Source organism: Manis javanica, chromosome 6 (assembly GCF_040802235.1).
Source record: "Manis javanica isolate MJ-LG chromosome 6, MJ_LKY, whole genome shotgun sequence".
Lineage (NCBI taxonomy): Eukaryota > Metazoa > Chordata > Mammalia > Pholidota > Manidae > Manis > Manis javanica.
Window position 1 is genome coordinate 17,807,216 of NC_133161.1, and position 17,897 is coordinate 17,825,112.

The following is a 17,897-nucleotide window of genomic DNA, read 5'->3' on the forward strand; positions in this document are numbered from 1 at the left end:
AAGAGAAGGGGGATTACTCCCTGATAGGATAAAACTAACTATAAATCAACGATTAATGCATGCTTTAAATATCCCTAATTTTGATCACTTAAAGGGTGTCAGATGATTGGCTATGGATGTACACTTTTCTGATAATATTCCTTTCTCTTAAAAAAAAAAGCAGTTCCTGTGTGGTGACCTCCAATGAGTTCTACACAATGGTATAAAGGGCATATCAAAGTGTGGGCAGAGGGTCTGTTTGTGTTTATACAGAGGATCAAAGCCTAATTTGGCTACCTAGAAAATGAACTAAGATATGATATGAAGAAGAACTTCCAACATCAGCACTCTCTGGAAGAGACATCCCAGAAGATGATCATCAAAAAACCTCAACAAAGATCCAGGTGATGCTACAGTTGCAGCTGCATTCATCCCACCAGTTCCTGGACTTGCCATTGGAACAAAGAAGGAGATATCTAAGCTGGCCTGTGCATACAGTAAAACAACAAATTTGACTGGATCTATACTGTTGGAACTCAACCAAGAATTAGGAGAAGTGCAAGTTGTAGCCTCCAAAATCTTACAACTACAGACTATCTACTGTTAAAAGAAAATATGGGATGTGAACAGTTCCCAGGAATGGGTTTTTGTAATTTGTCTGATTTCTCTCAGACTGTTCAAGTACAGTTGGACAATATCTATTATATCATAGACAAATTCTCACAAATACCTAGGGTGCCTAACTGGTTTTGTTCGCTTCACTGGAGATGGCTGGTAATTATAGATCTGCTTTGGTTATGTAACTGTATTCCTATTATGTTAATGTGTGTGCACAATTTAATTAGTAGTTTAAAACCTATACATGCTGAAGTTACTCTACAAGAAGATATGTCAAAGAAATAATCAGTCTTCCCATGTTTTCTTCCATCTGCTACCTCTATAGCTTTTCTTCTTCCTCCCTAATTACAACCCTTAAATAGAATTCGTGCCTCATATAGAATTCACCGAGTATCATAACTCCTCCAAGTGGTAAAGATACCTCAAGACAAATGCTGGGCATAGAAGCCACAGGGCATCAATCTGCAAAGAAGTAAAAAGCTAACCTTTTCAAACAATAAGGCTTCTCTCTCACTTACCAACTTTACATTTCCCTGTATGGCCCCAGAAGATGACTGGTTAGCCAGAGACAGGTGAGATTCCTCAAGGGAGGAACAACCTAAGTCAGGCACAGTCGCAGGGGGCCATCAGGTGAGAAATTGGGGATCAACAGAGGTGAGGCTTAGAACCTCACTCCCCCTGTTTTGAGAGAAATCTTCTGCATCTGTGGATGTTTTGTTGCCCTTGTCTAGCTTGGATTATCACATAGTCTACAGGCACACACCTGATCATCTACATTTGCTCTCTTACAACACTAAACTATGTTTTCTACCTTTATCTTGCATCTACCTACCACTTCAGCATTTTATTTAAAAAATAATAATAATAATAAAGGGAGAAATGTGGGATTCACATATAAATCAAGCATAAAAATCATACAAATATTCATATTTGACCTGATTGTTTATAGTTCATAATGCGTGATCAAAACTGAAAGTTTTTGTGATGAATGCCCTTGTACTGTTCACCACGTAAAAACTTATTCACTATGTAAGAACTTGTTCACCATGTCAGAACTTGTTTGTTATGCTTCAGAAGATTCGAGACTGATGAGAATTAGGCTGGGGGTGGATTAATGATTGTGCATTGAGCATTGACTCTCCTATACAGAATTTTATTGTTGTTAACAACCATTTGATCAATAAATGTGAGAGATGCCCTCTCAAAAAAAAATAATGCAGTAGCCCAGTTTGAAAAAGACAGATGCACCCCTATGTTTATTGCAGCACTATTTACAATAGCGAAGACATGGAAGCAACCTAAGTGTCCATCAGTAGATGAATGGATAAAGAAGATGTGGTACACATACACAATGGAATATTATTCAGCCATAAGAAGAAAACAAATCCTACCATTTGCAACAACATGGATGGAGCTACCGGGTATTATGCTCAGTGAAATAAGCCAGGCGGAGAAAAACAAGTATCAAATGATTTCACTCATATGTGGAGTATAAGAATAAAGAAAAACTGAAGGAACAAAACAGCAGCAGACTCACAAAACCCAAGAATGGACTAACAGTTACCAAAGAGAAAGGGACTGAGGAGGATGGGTGGTAAGGGAGGGATAAGGGGGGGAAGAAAGGAGGTATTAGGATTATCATGTACGGGGGGCATGGGGAGGGCTGTGCAACAGAAGGAAGACAAGTAGTCATTCTATGCTAATGAATAATGACTGTAATGGGGTGTGTGTGGGCGTACTTGGTGAAGGGGGGAGCCTAGTAAACATAATGTTCTTCATGTAATTGTAGATTAATGATAACAAAAAAAATAGAGCATGCAACAGCACGGAATAGTAATGCAGACATTATGTTGAATGACAAAAATTCAGAGTAATAAAGGAATACATACAAATATATGATCCAATTTACATGAAGTTCTAGGACAGGCAAAACTAATCTATAGTGATAGAAATTGGATCAATGACGGCCCAAAGTATCAAGGGAGATTGACTGGGAAGGGGCAGAAAGGAACTTTCTAGAGTAATGAAAATATATCTTGTTCGGGTTTCATGGTTATGAAGGTGTACACTTCTGTCAAAACTCACCAGTCTGTACATTTAAAGCCTGTGCATTTTACTGAATGCAAATTATACTTTAATAAAGTTGATCTTAGAGGTTGAAAAAATAGAATAACCAGATAGGAAAATGAAAATATATCAAAGCATTTATAGGAAGACCAGGTGACACCTTATCCTCTTAAACCCCAAAATACAGGTGAGAATAACCAACACCTGCATGGTATCTGGGTCTATCAAACAGGACACTGAGGGAGGCAACAGGGTGACTAAAAGACCTGAGAACAGGAGAGCCCCCAAAGAAGAGGAAGCTGTGACAGTTTGGGAACCACAGCTGGAATCAGAGGGATTGTTCTGATTCCAGTGGTAGGTAAGAACAAGGGGTTCACTTAGGTTCTGAAGGATCTGGATCAACTCTGAATTCTTGAAACTGACCTCCTGGGGCTCCCTTCTAAGACGCAGCCACACACTAAAGAAACATTGGTGGGTATGGAATAAAACTGAGTTAGGACAGAGTAAACAGGGACAAAGGAAAGAGAAAGTCCAGACCAGTCAGGGAGGGGAACAGAGTCGGGAAATCTGAGACTCTTCTGTGTGTAATATAGCACATAAGATGAATGAGAAATTTCATGAGATATTATAAAATTCTAACATATCCTATGTCTTTCAGAATCAGCATTCTCAGTGTGGAAGAAAGAAAAATATATAATAGAGGAGACATTAAGTGAAAATCCTGAAGTCTTAAATCAGAAGGCCAATTGGATTCTCTTGCCTTCCAGAATCTGAGAGAGAGAGAGAGAGAGAGAGAGAGAGAGAGAGAGAGAGAGAGAGAGGGAGAGAGAGAGAGAGAAGTGGCCAGGAACGTGGACACAGAGCCAAGAAATCAGAGAACCGGGGATGGCATGCACAAGAATGAACTCCAATTGTGGGAGGAAAGCCTGAGTGCAAGTGGAGGCCGGCCAGGAGAAAGGCCAGAACATATGAGAAATAGAAGCAGAGGTGCAAGGAACTGAATGCCTCTGGGAGGAAGAGAACTCGCTTTCTAATCCTAGTTCCAGTCCTTATGACATCCACACATCATGATGCACTATGAATCCGCTCATGGTATTTTTTATAATGGAACTACCTCTTCCTGCAGCTGACTTGAATAGGCGTTGGTTTCTTGCACCTAGAACACCCCACTCTTATGACTGAATCAGACATGAATGTATAGCTAAGCTTCTATCTACTGTGGCCTGAGACTTTTTTTTTGCATTATTAATGTACAATTACATGAGCAACATTACAGTTACTAGACTCACCCCATTATCAAGTCCCCACCACATACTCCACTACAGTCACTGTCCATCAGTGTAGTAAGATGCTATAGAATCACTACTTGTCTTCTATGTTCTATACTGCTTTCCTGGTGCCCCCCCCCCCATTTATGTGTGCTAATCATAATGCCCCTTTTTCCCCCTTGTGCATCCTTTCCCACCCATCCTCCCCAGTCCCTTTCCCTTTGATAGCTGTTAGTCCAATCTTGGGTTCTGTGAGTCTGCTTTGTTTTGTTCCTTCAGTTTTCCTTTGTTCTTTTACTCCACATATGAGTGAAATCATTTGGTACTTGTCTTTCTCCACCTGGCTTATTTCACTGAGCATAATACCCTCTAGCTCCATCCAAGTTGTTGCAAATGGTAGAATTTGTTTCCTTCTTATGGCTGAATAATATTCCATTCTGTATATTTACCACATCTTCTTTATTCATTCATCTACTGATGGACACTTAGATTGCTTCCATTTCTTCGGTATTGTAAATAGTGCTCCAATAAACATAGGGGTGCATAAGTCTTTTTCAAACTGGGATGCTGCATTCTTAGGATAAATTCCTAGGAATGGAATTACTGGGTCAAATGCAATTTCTATTTTTAGTTTTTTAAGGAAACTCCATATTGCTTTCCACAATGGTTGAACTAATTTACATTCCCACCAGCAGTGTAGGAGGGTTCCCCTTTCTCCACAACCTCACCAACATTTGTTGTTGTTTGTCTTTTCGATGATGGTCATCCTTACTGGTGTGAGGTGATATATCATTGTGGTTTTAATTTGCATTTCTCTGATGATTAGCGATGTGGAGCATCTTACCGTGTGTCTGTTGGCCATCTGGATTTCTTCTTTAGAGAACTGTCTATTCAGCTCCTCTGCCCATTTTTTAATTGGATTATTTGCTTTTTGTTTGCTGAGGTGTGTGAGCTCTTTATATGTTTTGGATGTCAACCCCTTATTGTATATGTCATTCATGAACATATTCTCTCATACTGTAGGATGTCTTTTTGTTCTACTGATGGTGCCCTTTGCTGTACAGAAGCTTTTCAGCTTGATATATTCCCACTTGTTCATTTTTGCTTTTGTTTCCCTTGCCCAGGGAGATATGTTCATGAAGAAGTTGCACATGTTTATGTCCAAGAGATTTTTGCCTATGTTTTTCTCTAAGAGTTTTATGGTTTCATGACTTACATTCAGGTCTTTGATCCATTTTGAGTTTACATTTGTGTATATGGTGAGACAATAATCCAGTTTCATTCTCTTATATGTAGCTGTCTGCTTTTGCCAACACCACTGTTGAAGAGGCTGTAATTTCCCTATTTTATATCCATGGCTCCTTTATCATACATTAATTGACCATATATGCTTGGGTTAATATCTGGACTCTCTATTGTGTTCTACTGGTCTATGGGTTTCCTCTTGTGCCAGTACCAAATTGTCTTGATTACTATGGCTTTGTAGTAGAGTTTGAAGTTGAGAAGCGAGATCCTCCCTGCTTTATTCTTCCTTCTCAGGATTGCTTTAGCTATTTGGGGCCTTCTGTGGTTCCATATGAATTTTAGAACTATTTGTTCCAGTTTGTTGAAGAATGTTGTAGGTATTTTGATAAGGATTGCATTGAATCTGTAGATTGCTTTAGGCAGGATGGCCATTTTGACAATATTAATTCTTCCTATCCATGAGCATCGGATGAATTTCCATTTGTTAGTGACCTCTTTAATTTCTCTTAAGACTGTCTTGCAGTTTTCAGGGTATATGTCTTTCACTTCCTTGGTTAGTTTTATTCCTAGGTATTTTATTCTTTTTGATGCAATTGTGAATGGAATTGTGTTCCTGATTTCCCTTTCTGCTAGTTCATCATTAGTGTATAGGAATGCACAGATTTCTGTGTATTAATTTTGTATCCTGCAACTTTGCTGAATTCAGATATTCTAGTAGTTTTGGAGTGGATTCTTTAGGGTTTGTTATGTACAATATCATGTCACCTGCAAACAGTGACAGTTTGGTTTCTTCTTTAGCAATCTAGATGTCTTTTATTTCTTTGTGTTGTTCTGATTGCTGTGGCTTGGACCTCCAGCCCTATGTTGAATAAAGCGGGAAGAGTGGGCATCCTTTTCTTGTTCCCGATCTTAAAGGAAAAGCTTTCAGTTTCTCGCTGTTAAGTATAATGTTGGCTGTGGGTATGTCATATATGGCATATATGTTGAGGTACTTGCCCTCTATACCCATTTTGTTGAGAGTTTTTATCATGAATGGATGTTGAATTTTGTTGAATGCATTTTCAGCATCTTTGGAGATGATCATATGGTTTTTGTCCTTTTTGTGATGTGGTGGATGATGTTGATGGATTTTTGAATGTTGAACCATTGTTGCATCCCTGAGATGAATCCCACTTGGTCATGGTGTATGATCCTCTTGATGTATTTTTAAATAAGGTTTGCTAATATTTCATTGAGTATTTTTGCATCTGTGTTCATCAGGGATATTGGTCTGTAGTTTTCTTTCTTTGTGGTGTCTTTGCCTGGTTTGGGTACTAGAGTGATGCTGGCTTCAAAGAAAGAGTTTGGGAGTATTCCCTCCTCTTCTATTTTTTGGAAAACTTTAAGGAGAATGCATATTATGGCTTCTCTAAATGTCTGATAAAATTTAGTGGTGCATCTGTCTGGTATGGGGGTTTTGTTCTTGGGTAGTTTTTTGATTAGTGATTCAGTTTCCTTGCTGGTAATTGGTCTGTTTAGATTTTCTGTTTCTTCCTTGGTCAGTGTTAGAAGGTTTCATTTTTCTAGGAAGTTGTCTTCTAGGTTATCTAGTTTCTTAGCATATAGATTTTCATAGTATTCTCTAATAATTCTTTGTATTTCTGTGGGGTCCATCATGATTTTTCCTTTCTCATTTCTGATTCTGTTTATGTGTGTAGATTCTCTTTTTCTCTTAATAAGTCTGGCTAGAGGCTTATCTATTTTGTTTATTTTCTCAAAGAACCAGCTCTTGGTTTCATTAATTTTTTCTATTTTTTTATTCTTCTCAATTTTATTTATTTCTTTGCTGATCTTTATTATGTCCCTACTTCTGCTGACTTTGGGACTCATTTGTTCTTCTTTTTCCAGTTTCAATAATTGTGAATTTTGACAATTCATTTGGGATTGCTCTTCCTTCTTTAAATAGGCCTGGATGTTATATACTTTTCTCTTTAAACTGCCTTTACTGTGTCCCACAGAAGTTGTGGCATTGTGCTGTTGTTTTCATTTGTCTCCATATATTGCTTGATCTGTTTTAATTTGTCATTTATCCACTGATTATTTAGGAGTATGTTGTTAAGCCTCCATGTGTTTGTGAGCCTTTTTGTTTTCTTCGTAGAATTTATTTCTACTTTTATACCTTTGTGGTCTGAAAAATTGGTTGGTAGAATTTCAATATTTTTAAATTTACTGAGGCTCTTTTCGTGGCCTAGTATGTAGTCTATTCTGGAAAATGTTCCATGTGCACTTGAGAAGAATGTGTATCCTGCTGCTTTTGTGTGTAGAGTTCTGTAGATGTCTGTGAGATCCATCTGTTCTAGTGTGTTGTTCAGTGCCTCTGTGTCCTTACTTATTTTCTGTCTGGTTGATCTGTCCTTTGGAGTGAGTAGTGTGCTGAAGTCTCCTAAAATGAATGCATTGCATTCTATTCCCTCCTTTAATTCTGTTAGTATTTGTTTCACATATGTCAGTGATCCTGTGTTGGGAGCATAGATATTTATAATGGTTATATCCTCTTGTTGGACTCACCCCTTCATCATTATGTAATGTCCTTATCTCTTTTTATTTTCTTTATTTTGAAGTCTATTTTGTCTGATGCAAGTACTGCAACACCTGCTTTTTTTCTCCCTATTGTTTGCATGAAATATCTTTTTCCATCCCTTGACTTTTAGTCTGTGTATGTCTTTGGGTTTGAGGTGAGTCTTTTGTAGGCCGCATATAGATGGGTCCTTTTTTATCCATTCAGTGACTCTGTGTCTTTTGATTGGTGCATTCAGTCCATTTACATTTAGGGTGATTATCAAAAGATATGTACTTATTGCCATTGCAGGCTTTGGATTCGTAGTGACCAAAGGTTCAAGGGCAGCTTCTTTACTATCTAACCATCTAAATTAACTCACTTATTACATTATTATAAACACAGTCTAATGATTCTTTATTTCTTTCCCTTCTTTTTCTTCCTCCTCCACTCTTTATATGTTAGGTGTTTTATTCTGTACTCTATTGTGCTTCCCTTGACTGATTTTGTGGATAGCTGATTTTATTTTGCATTTAGTTAGTATTTTGTTGGTCTACTTTCTTTGCTGTGGTTATATTTTCTCTGGTGACATCTGTTTAGCCTTAGGAGAACTTCCATCTAGAGTAGTCCCTTTAAAATACACTGTAGAGGTGGTTTGTGGGAGGTAAATTCCCTCAACTTTTGTTTATCTGGGAATTGTTTAATCCCTCCTTCCAATTGAAATGATAATATTGCTGGATACAATATTCTTATTTCAAGGCCCTTCTGTTTCATTGCATTGAATATATCATGCCATTCTCTTCTGACCTGTAAAATTTCTGCTGAGAAGTCTGATGATAGCCTAATGGATTTTCCTTCATAGGTGATCTTTTTTCTCTCTCTAGCTTCTTTTAATACTCTGCCTTGGCTTTGATATTTGCCATTTTAATTATTATATGTCTTGTTTTTGTTCTTCTTGGGTTCCTTGTGTTGGGAGGTCTGTGTGCTTCCATGGTCTGAGAGACTATTTTCTTCCCCAGCTTGGGGAAATTATCAGCAATTATTTTTTCAAAGACGCTTTCTATTCCTTTTTCTCTCTCTTCTTGTTCTCAGACCCCTATAATGTGAATATTGTTCCGTTTGGATTGGTTACACAGTTTTCTTAATATTCTTTCATTCCTAGAGATCCTTTAATCTCTCTCTGCCTCAGCTTCTCTGTGTTCCTGTTCTCTGATTTCTATCCCATTAACAGTGTTTTCCACCTCATCCAGTCTGCTCTTAAATCCTTCCATTGTTTGTTTCATTTCTGTTATCTCCCTCTGGAATTCATCCCTTAGTTTTTACATATTTCTCTGTAGCTCCATCAGCATGCTTATGACTTTTATTTTGAATTCTTTTCAGGAAGATTGGTGATTTCAGTCTCAGCAGGCCCTCTCTCTGGGGTTTGAGCGATTTTGGACTGAACAAGGTTCCCCTGCCTTTTCATGGTGATGGAAGTGATCAGGGGCGAGTGGCACATGTGTCAGAAGGAAGAACAAAATCCTTTCCTGCTTGCTGGTTGCTTTGCCTATCTCCGCTGCCTATGCCAGGCAACCGCACACAAGGAGCAGCCTCTATGTTGATCCTATGAGCTGCTGTGGACGGGGTGACCCTTGGGATAACCTATGGCACTGGCAGGGGTTGCAGGTGAGTGGCGTGTGGTCTCCCATGAGTACAGCGCCCCTTCATGCTTTTGGGACTCCATGCCATCTTCTTCTGCCTGTACCAGGCAACCACACACAGGGAGCAGCCTCTGGGTTGATCCCCTGAGCTGCTGTGGACAGGGCAGCCCTTGGGATGGCCTAAAACACTGGTTGCAAGCTATCAGCACATGTTTGCCATGAGAACAGAGCTCTCATGTGCTTTCTGGACTTGGTGCCCACTTTCTCTGCCTGTGCTGGTCAGCTGCGTGCAGGGGAAGCCTCTGGGTTGATCCCCTGAGCTGTCTGTCGTGGGTGGGGCAGCCCTCAGGATGGCCTAGAGCAGTGGTGGGGGTTGCAGACAAGCAGGGCATATTTGCTGAGAGAATAAAGTACCATTGTGCCTTCTGGACTCTGCACTGGTCTCCGCTGTTGGTTGACTGCAGGCAGGAGACAGACTCTTTGTCTGGCCCAGTTAGCCACATGCTGGGAGAACCCTCTGTGTGGTTGCTGTGGGTGGGGCTTCTCCCCAGTTGCTCCACAGCAAGGGCATATCAGCTGGTTTGCTTGCAGTGCCAGCAGGGGTGAATGAACTGCAGGTTGTTTATCACTGTGAGGGGCTTTGTTGCTGCATTGTCACCCAGGGGGTTAGGGCACCTGAAGTTCTGGTTGTTTAGGAGTCCTGTGCTTCCACTCCCTCCCCACTCCGATTCTTTTCCTCCCACTGGTGAGCTGGATTGGGGGAGTGCTCAGGTCCCGCCGGGACATGGCTTTGTATCTTATCCTTTTCATGATATGTTGAGTTCTTGCAGATGTAGATGTAGCCTGGCTGGTGTACTGTATCTCCTGGACACTCTTTTAGGAATAGTTGTATTCAGTGTATTTTCAAAGTATATATGGTTTGGGGAGGAGATTTACATCACCCCTACTCACGCCACCATCTTGAGAATCTGCTATCTGGCCTGAGACTTTTTGTCTGAAGCAACCAGTTTGAGTCTTCTGACCACTGCCTGGAGTTCTGACTTTAGAAGATGATGTGATTATTTGCTTAGAACAGGCTAGCCGTAAGATATAAGTGACAAGCTGACAACAAAAGCAAACGTTCTGTTGCTTCTTCAGCAATTGCAATTGCAATGATGTGGGCCTCTTTGTATTTCCAGATCATTCTATAAACCCTATTACAAATGCAAAATTTTCCAGATCATTCTATAAACCCTATTACAAATGCAAAATCAGCATGACCTGATTTGAATGCAGTGCCCCTCTGCATTCAACAATCCTGCACATAACTGATTTCTTTCTGTTCTTGGAGAACTGAATTGGGACTAAGGTGTATGACTGGTTTCAGTACTGCAAAGTCATAAAACATGGACACTTTGAGTGGACTTACTTTGAAGGCTCAGCAAGAACACTCAAAATTATATCCCAACAACACAGCAGAATTTCCCTTGAAATACATATTTCACAGCATTAATTCTGTGGTGGTACTTTCCTATTCTTGCTAAATAGAAGCATTCAGTATTTTGACTAGGAGGCTGAGGCAAATGTACTCCCAAAATCTAGACAGAATATTGTTTTTAGAACCCATTCTATTCTTAGAGGTGTAGAAAGAGGCTAAAAAATTGTCTTCAGCTAACGCCAGTCATTGGCAAAACCTAGTCTCAAAATATCCAATCCTCTTTTTGTCTGACGCCGTGTAATGCTCAGATGCAGCTTCACCCCATCTTTCCCTCCTTACCACTGGTGTTTTTTTGGCTGAAAGTTGGGCCCATAATTTCACAAAGTAGTTTTTGTGTGTGGAATCCATGAAATCACACAGATTTGAAGTAGTAAACCTCCTAGAAGACTCTCTGGATTTCAGCAGAGGTGTGTTAACACCTGGTAGGAAAAAAAACAACAACAAAAGTTTAAGATAAAAGGCATAATATAGGATAAGGGTACTTTCTGAAGTGAAAGAACCTTTTATGTCTGGATTGTCCTACACACAGAAAACTGCATCCCTAAAGTGTGTGCATTTCAAGTTGAAAGTAAGGTAACTAAAACTATGTCTCATAATTATTATTGATAATCATAAATCCAGGCCATAGCACCTGATAGACACATCCTGGGAATATGTTTAGTGTTCAGTCAGTACAGGTTTATGAATGGAATTATAGGAAATACATGTTAGCAAAACACTACCTTCCAGATAATTAACTGTATAATTACTTTCCATTTGCTATAACTCTCCTAAAAAGCTAAGAAGAAAACAAAGTGTTCATGCTAAGAAGAGCCTTAGAAGGGATGATGAGGTATCTGTTTAATAGAATTTATTCATATATAATATGTAATATTTTCTTAAAACATATCAACATAATACACCACATCAACAAAAAGGACAAAAATCAAATGATCATCTCAATAGATGCTGAAAAAGTATTTGACAAAATTCAATATTCATTTATGATAAAAACTCTCAACAAATTGGATATAGAGGGCAAGTACCTCAACATAATAAAGGCCGTATATGACAAACCCACAGCCAACAACATACCTAACAGTGAGAAGTTGGAGGTTTTTCCTCTAAGATCAGGAACAAGAAAAGGATGCCCACTCTCACCGCTTTTATTCAACATAGTACTGGAGGTCCTATGTTGTACTGAGTACAACAGTACGCAATCAGACAACACAAAGAAATAAAAGGCATTCATATTGGTAAGGAGGAAGTCAAACTGTCACTATTTGCAGATTACATGATACTGTACATAAAAAACCCTAAAGAATCCACCCAAAAACTACTAAACTAATAACTTAATTCAGCAAAGTTGCAGGATACAAAATTAATACACAAAAATCTGTTGCACTCCTATATACTAATGATGACCTAGCAGAAAGAGAAATCAGTAAAACCACTCCATTTACAATTACATCAAAAAGAATAAAATACCTAGGAATAAACCTAACCAAGGAAGTGAAAGACCTATACCCTGAAAACTACAACATACTCATGAGAGAAATTAAAGTAGACACCAGTAAATGGAAATATATCCAATGCTTATGGATAGGAAGAATTAATATTGTTAAAATGGCCATCCTGCCTAAAGCAATCTACAGATTCAATGCAATCCCTATCAAAATAGCAATGGCATTCTTCAATGAACTAGAGCAATAGTTCTAAAAGTCAAATGGAACCACAAAAGATCCCAAACAGCCAAAGCAATCCTAAGAAGGAAGAACAAAGCTGGGGGGATTATGTTCCCTAATTTCATTGTCTACTACAAAGTCACAGTAATCCAGACAATTTGGTACTGGCACAAGAACAGACCCATAGATCAATGGAACAGAATAGAGAGCCCAGATATAAAGCCACACATATATGGTCAATTAATATATAATAAAGGAACCATGGATATACAACCGGGAAATGACAGCCTCTTCAACAATTGGTGTTGGCAAAACTGGACAGCTACAAGTAAGAGAAGAAAACTGGATTACTGTCTAACTCCATACACAAGTCAACTCGAAATGGATCAAAGACCTGAATGTAAGTCATGAAACCATAAAACTCTTAGAAGAAAGTATAGGCAAAATCTCTTGAATAAACATGAGCAACTTTTTCCTGAACACATCTCCTCAGGCAAGGGAAATAAAAGCAAAAATGAGAAAATGGGAATACATCAAACTAAAAAGCTTCTGTACAGCAAAGCACACCATCAGCAGAACAAAAAGGCATCCTATAGTATGGAAGAATACATTCGTAAATGACTTATCTGATAAGGGGTTGACATCCAAAATATATAAAGAGCTCACATGCCTCAACACCCAAAAAACAAATAATGTGATTAAAAAATGGGCTGAGGATCTGAACAGACACTTCTGCAAAGAAAAAACTCAAATGGCCAACAGGCACATGAAGAGATGCCCCACATTGCTAATCATCAGGGAAATGCAAATTAAAACCACAATGAGATATCACCTCACACCAGTTAGGATGGCCAACATCCAAAAGACAAGAAACAACAAATGCTGGTGAGGATGTGGAACAAGGGGGACCCTCCTACACTGTTGGTGGGAACAGAAATTAGTTCAACCATTGTGGAAAGCAATATGGAGGTTCCTCAAAAAACTAAAAATAGAAATTCCGTTTGACCCAGGAATTCCACTCCTAAGAATTTACCCTAAGACAACAAGATCACAGATTCAAAAAGACATGTACGTTTATTGCTGCACTATTTACAATAGCCAAGAAATGGAATCAACCTAAGTGTCCATCAGTAGATGAATGGGTAACGAAGAAGTGGTACATATATACAATGGACTTATTATTCAGCCATAGACAAAAACAAATCCTACCATTTGCAACAACATGGGTGGAGCTAGAGTGTATCGCACTCAGTGAAACAAGCCAGTCAGAGAAGGACAAGTACCAAATGATTTCCCTCATTTGTGGAGTGTAACAACGAAGTAAAAGTGAAGGAAGAAAGCAGCAGACTCAGACTTCAAGAAGGGATAAGCAGTTACAAAAGAGAAGAGGTTGGGGATAGTGGGTGGGGAGGGAGGGAGGAGGGAATTAAGGGGCATTATAATTAGCACACACAATACAAATAGGTCACAGGGAAGGCAATACAGCACAGAGAAGACAAGTCATGATTCTATAGCATCTTACTACACTAATGGACAGTGACTGCAATCTGGTGGGGGGAACTTGATCATATGGGTGACTGTAGCAACCACTACATTGGTCACGTGAAACCTTCATAAGATTGTATATCAATGATACCTTAATTAAAAACAAACACAAAACATTAGAACGTATAGAGACCTAGAATATAAAGACCCTGAATTTCCTTTACTGCTCATCTATAAAGGGCCCATGTGTAAATGCCTTTGGATATATAGGAGGGAGCATCAACACTCTCAGTAGTACTGCTTTAAAGATGCTAAGATAAATGATTTCCACATGTCCTACCAATCAAATATGGCTGACTGAACAGATGTGGAAAGCTACCCTCACGCAAAGACAAAAATTACCTAATAACACATAAAAGAAATTTATTTTGTTTTTAATACATAGCAAAGCTGAAACTAAGAAAGATACATTTCCAGATGTTGGCATTGACATGAAGATCCCACGTTGGAAGAATGGAAATTGATGCCAAGAGGTTAGTGTATGTGGGTAAAATTGCAGTATTTCCAGAACCTCTCCCCTGGCTTTAGTTCATCTGCATATCAATAGGTAATTACAAGGGCGTGTGAAGGCTTATCCGGACCAGAGAGGTTGGGTGGAGCTCTCCTCTTCTGCTGCAGCCAGGTCGAGAGAGACAGGATGACTGCTTGTAAGAAATAAATGGGTTTCTTAACTTTACTTCTCCCTTTGACTGATTTCGATTTTAGAGGTATTTTGCCCCAGGATTTTCCCCCTGGAGTTACAGTGGATCAGGGGCTGAGGTGTCTAGACTGAGAAAGGACACTTCCTGTGTGCTTGATGTACAAGACTTGGGATCTTTGATGATGTGAGAAGTTGGAAAGGGGTGTCTAGAAATCTCAGCCAACAGACCTAGGATTTTGCCTGGGCACAGAGTCTCACCTGGATTGAGGGTGGAAATACCTGTGGGAAATCAGACCTCTACTCCTGTGCTGTGTGCTGGTATGGACTCTGAACTTGAACTTTCACAAAATTGTGTGGTAATCCTAAACCAATAGGGTAAGGTAAAAGCTGTGGCAGATGAGAAAAAGTTGATCATGATAGGGAAGCTTAAATGCCACATTCCAGCATCTGTCTTGGGTGGGAGAGAGACTCAGAAGATCAACAAATGAGCAAATCCAATCCCAAGGAATTCCAGCTGATAAAGTAATCTGAGCAGTAATCCATTAAATAACTATGTTTATAACCATCACAATGATAATAGGAGACAATTGCATGTGGAAACATTCTTTGTTAAATCATGATGGGAACGCCATCAATCCCTATTTGTTGAGCACCTGCTATGTGCAGACAGTGCTCTGGATATTGAGGATACAGCAGCAAATAGGTCTTTGACCATTGGGAATTCCTTCTAATGCTGGAGTCAGTCAACGCATCAGATGATGTCAGGTAGTGATGAGCGCAACTGAAGGAACAGGAAGCCAGATAAGGGGACAGAGTGAAAGATGGCCTGACGGTAAAAGAAGGCTTCTCTAAGGTGGTCTAGACTGTGATCTAAAGTCACGAAGAAGAAAAATGTTCAAGTATCTGGGGTAAAGCATATCTCACAGAGAGAGGGCCTTTGCATAAGGGCCCAGTAACATGCTTAACCTAACCAAATTACAGTAAAGAATTCAGCATGACTCAAGCAAGTAAAAAATATATAAATGAGATGGAAGGGGTGCTCATTTAAAAAAAAAGAGGAAAATTTGTCCTCTTGATGGGACTCTAAGAACAGAGCATTATGTAAATGACCAGATAAAAAACTAAAGAAATAGAAGCAATATCTATTGAGATAATTTCTACAGAAATGATCTTCTATGTATATGTATATATAACTTATATGTATAAATTTATATATATGTAAAAGCTTATAAAATATTGTATTTGTGTCAGCGTTCTTTTCCTAGCTTCCTAAGACATAAGCCATTTATACTATGATGTAAACAAGTCAAACTCAATCTGATGATACAGTGCAGCTGTAATTTCAACAATTTAATGTCTTCATGGTTTTTCAACAACTACACAGTTTGGGTAAAGAGAATGCGTTTAGACTACTATTAAACTACACTGTAATGCCTTCACTTTAATGACCTGGACTCTTACAATAATTTCCATCAGTGCTTAATATAGTTTCTAATGTTGTAAAACATCAATGGACAAGAGATCTAGTCCTCAATTTGAAAAACCCAAGGTTACAATACTCTGCAACAAAGTTTCTTAATGTGATACTGTTTAAAGTATCTAAATTAAAGTCTAACTTGAGACAACATGAAATATATATGAATAAATTACTTTACAGTCCACAAAAGAACTCAGTTCATCAGTATACAGACTACTGACATTTATTTAAACACAATGACACATAAATGAATTTAATAATGCATGACAGATTTTAAAGTTATTTTGTGGATTAGTATCATTACCAAATGCAGGAAAATATAAATGAAATATCTGAAACAAGTGGAATTACATCTCAAGTTAATTCTAAAGAGCTTAGGCCTTTTATTTAGATTTGTAGCCCTTTAAAGTCCAGTGAATTAAAATAATATTTATATAGAACATTTAAAAATAAGCATAGAATCCAACCTAAATAGCAAATGCAGTAGAAGCCATATTACCTAAGAATGAAACACATCTGAAAGATGATATGTATTTAATACCATATCATCACACAGACTAAATGAGCTTTCATTACAAAAAAGAAAGGTGAAAATAAAAGATGTGGATGGTCTGATATTACAGGCACATAGTTATGTCAATAACCAGTAATAAGATTACAATTTGGGGGTCAGACTGTGAATATTTTGAAAAAGAAATATCCCTGTTTCATAAATAATTTTTCTGCATTAAGATTGCTTCACTAGCAAAGCAACTATATCACTCTCCTGTCCAAATATATGAGACTGAACACCTTTAAATATACATTTTTTAACATTTAAATAAAACCTTGGAAAAAAAATGAATCAACACTAGAGTTTGTCTCTCTGAAAACACTTGGGGATAAGCTTTAATTTTCAGACAAAAGTCCTCAGATAGCCAGATGGTTTTAGAATTGTTCATGTTTTTGTCACCCAAACGAGGCTTAAAAAAACATACTTAGGCAATCATGGTTTTTTTAAACTAATTATAGAGTGATTTATACCTACCATGATTAAATACATACACATATATAAAATATAAATACCTATAAAATCCCTATAAAAGAGTCTTAGTACTGAAACATACAACCATACAGGGCCAAAAGCAAATTCAAGCACAAGAATCTGCTATACAATTAAAATATTTATTTATTTTTAATAGGACAGTTACATAATTTGTAGTGGAAAATTAAGGGAAAAGTTCAGTGCATTAGCAAGTGTTATCACAGAAGTGAAGGTTCCAAAAAAGCTATTTTCCCAGGACAGATTTAAATCTTTACAGTTTGTCTCTCTCTGCTTCTAAGAAAGGAATAATAGCAAGATGAAAAATAATCATTTCACATGGTATCATCATAATTTTCCATAGCAAAATAATCTTTTAGAGTAGAAAGCTACAATGTGAGTCCAAGGAAATGAACGAACGATGTTCAGATCATAGACTGTGAAATGAGTACAGTAAAGTGCCCTCTTCTCCAGTGTCCAAGCAAAGGAATAATTGGCGATTTAAACAGAGAGCAGATTCTACATCAGGATAAAGGAAAACCCAGGAATGTGTACTCGCCCACAGAGAGAATGAGGTACGAAGAATGTTCCTTTCCATTGAGCTTCATACTTTGAAATGTCCTCAGCAGTGCTGACCGAATGGGTTCATCATTTGGCACCATATTCAAAATGTCCTAATTAAACATAAAACAATAGTACTCTGAATTTCAGGTTTCTTTT

General features: G+C 38.2%; 1 protein-coding gene across 2 annotated transcripts in view; it reads right to left on the reverse strand.

The window, feature by feature from the left end:
- Positions 1 to 17,897, reverse strand: part of LRGUK (leucine rich repeats and guanylate kinase domain containing) — a 137,438-nt gene that overhangs the window by 27,819 nt on the left and 91,722 nt on the right. Inside the window, exon 16 of one of the 2 annotated variants that reach the window (XM_073238443.1) lies at positions 11,110 to 11,249. In XM_073238443.1, the coding sequence (XP_073094544.1) occupies positions 11,110 to 11,249 (140 nt within the window). Of the gene's footprint in view, positions 1 to 11,109; positions 11,250 to 16,448; positions 17,852 to 17,897 lie in introns of those variants that run through there. The other variant, XM_073238444.1, reaches the window with a different exon arrangement.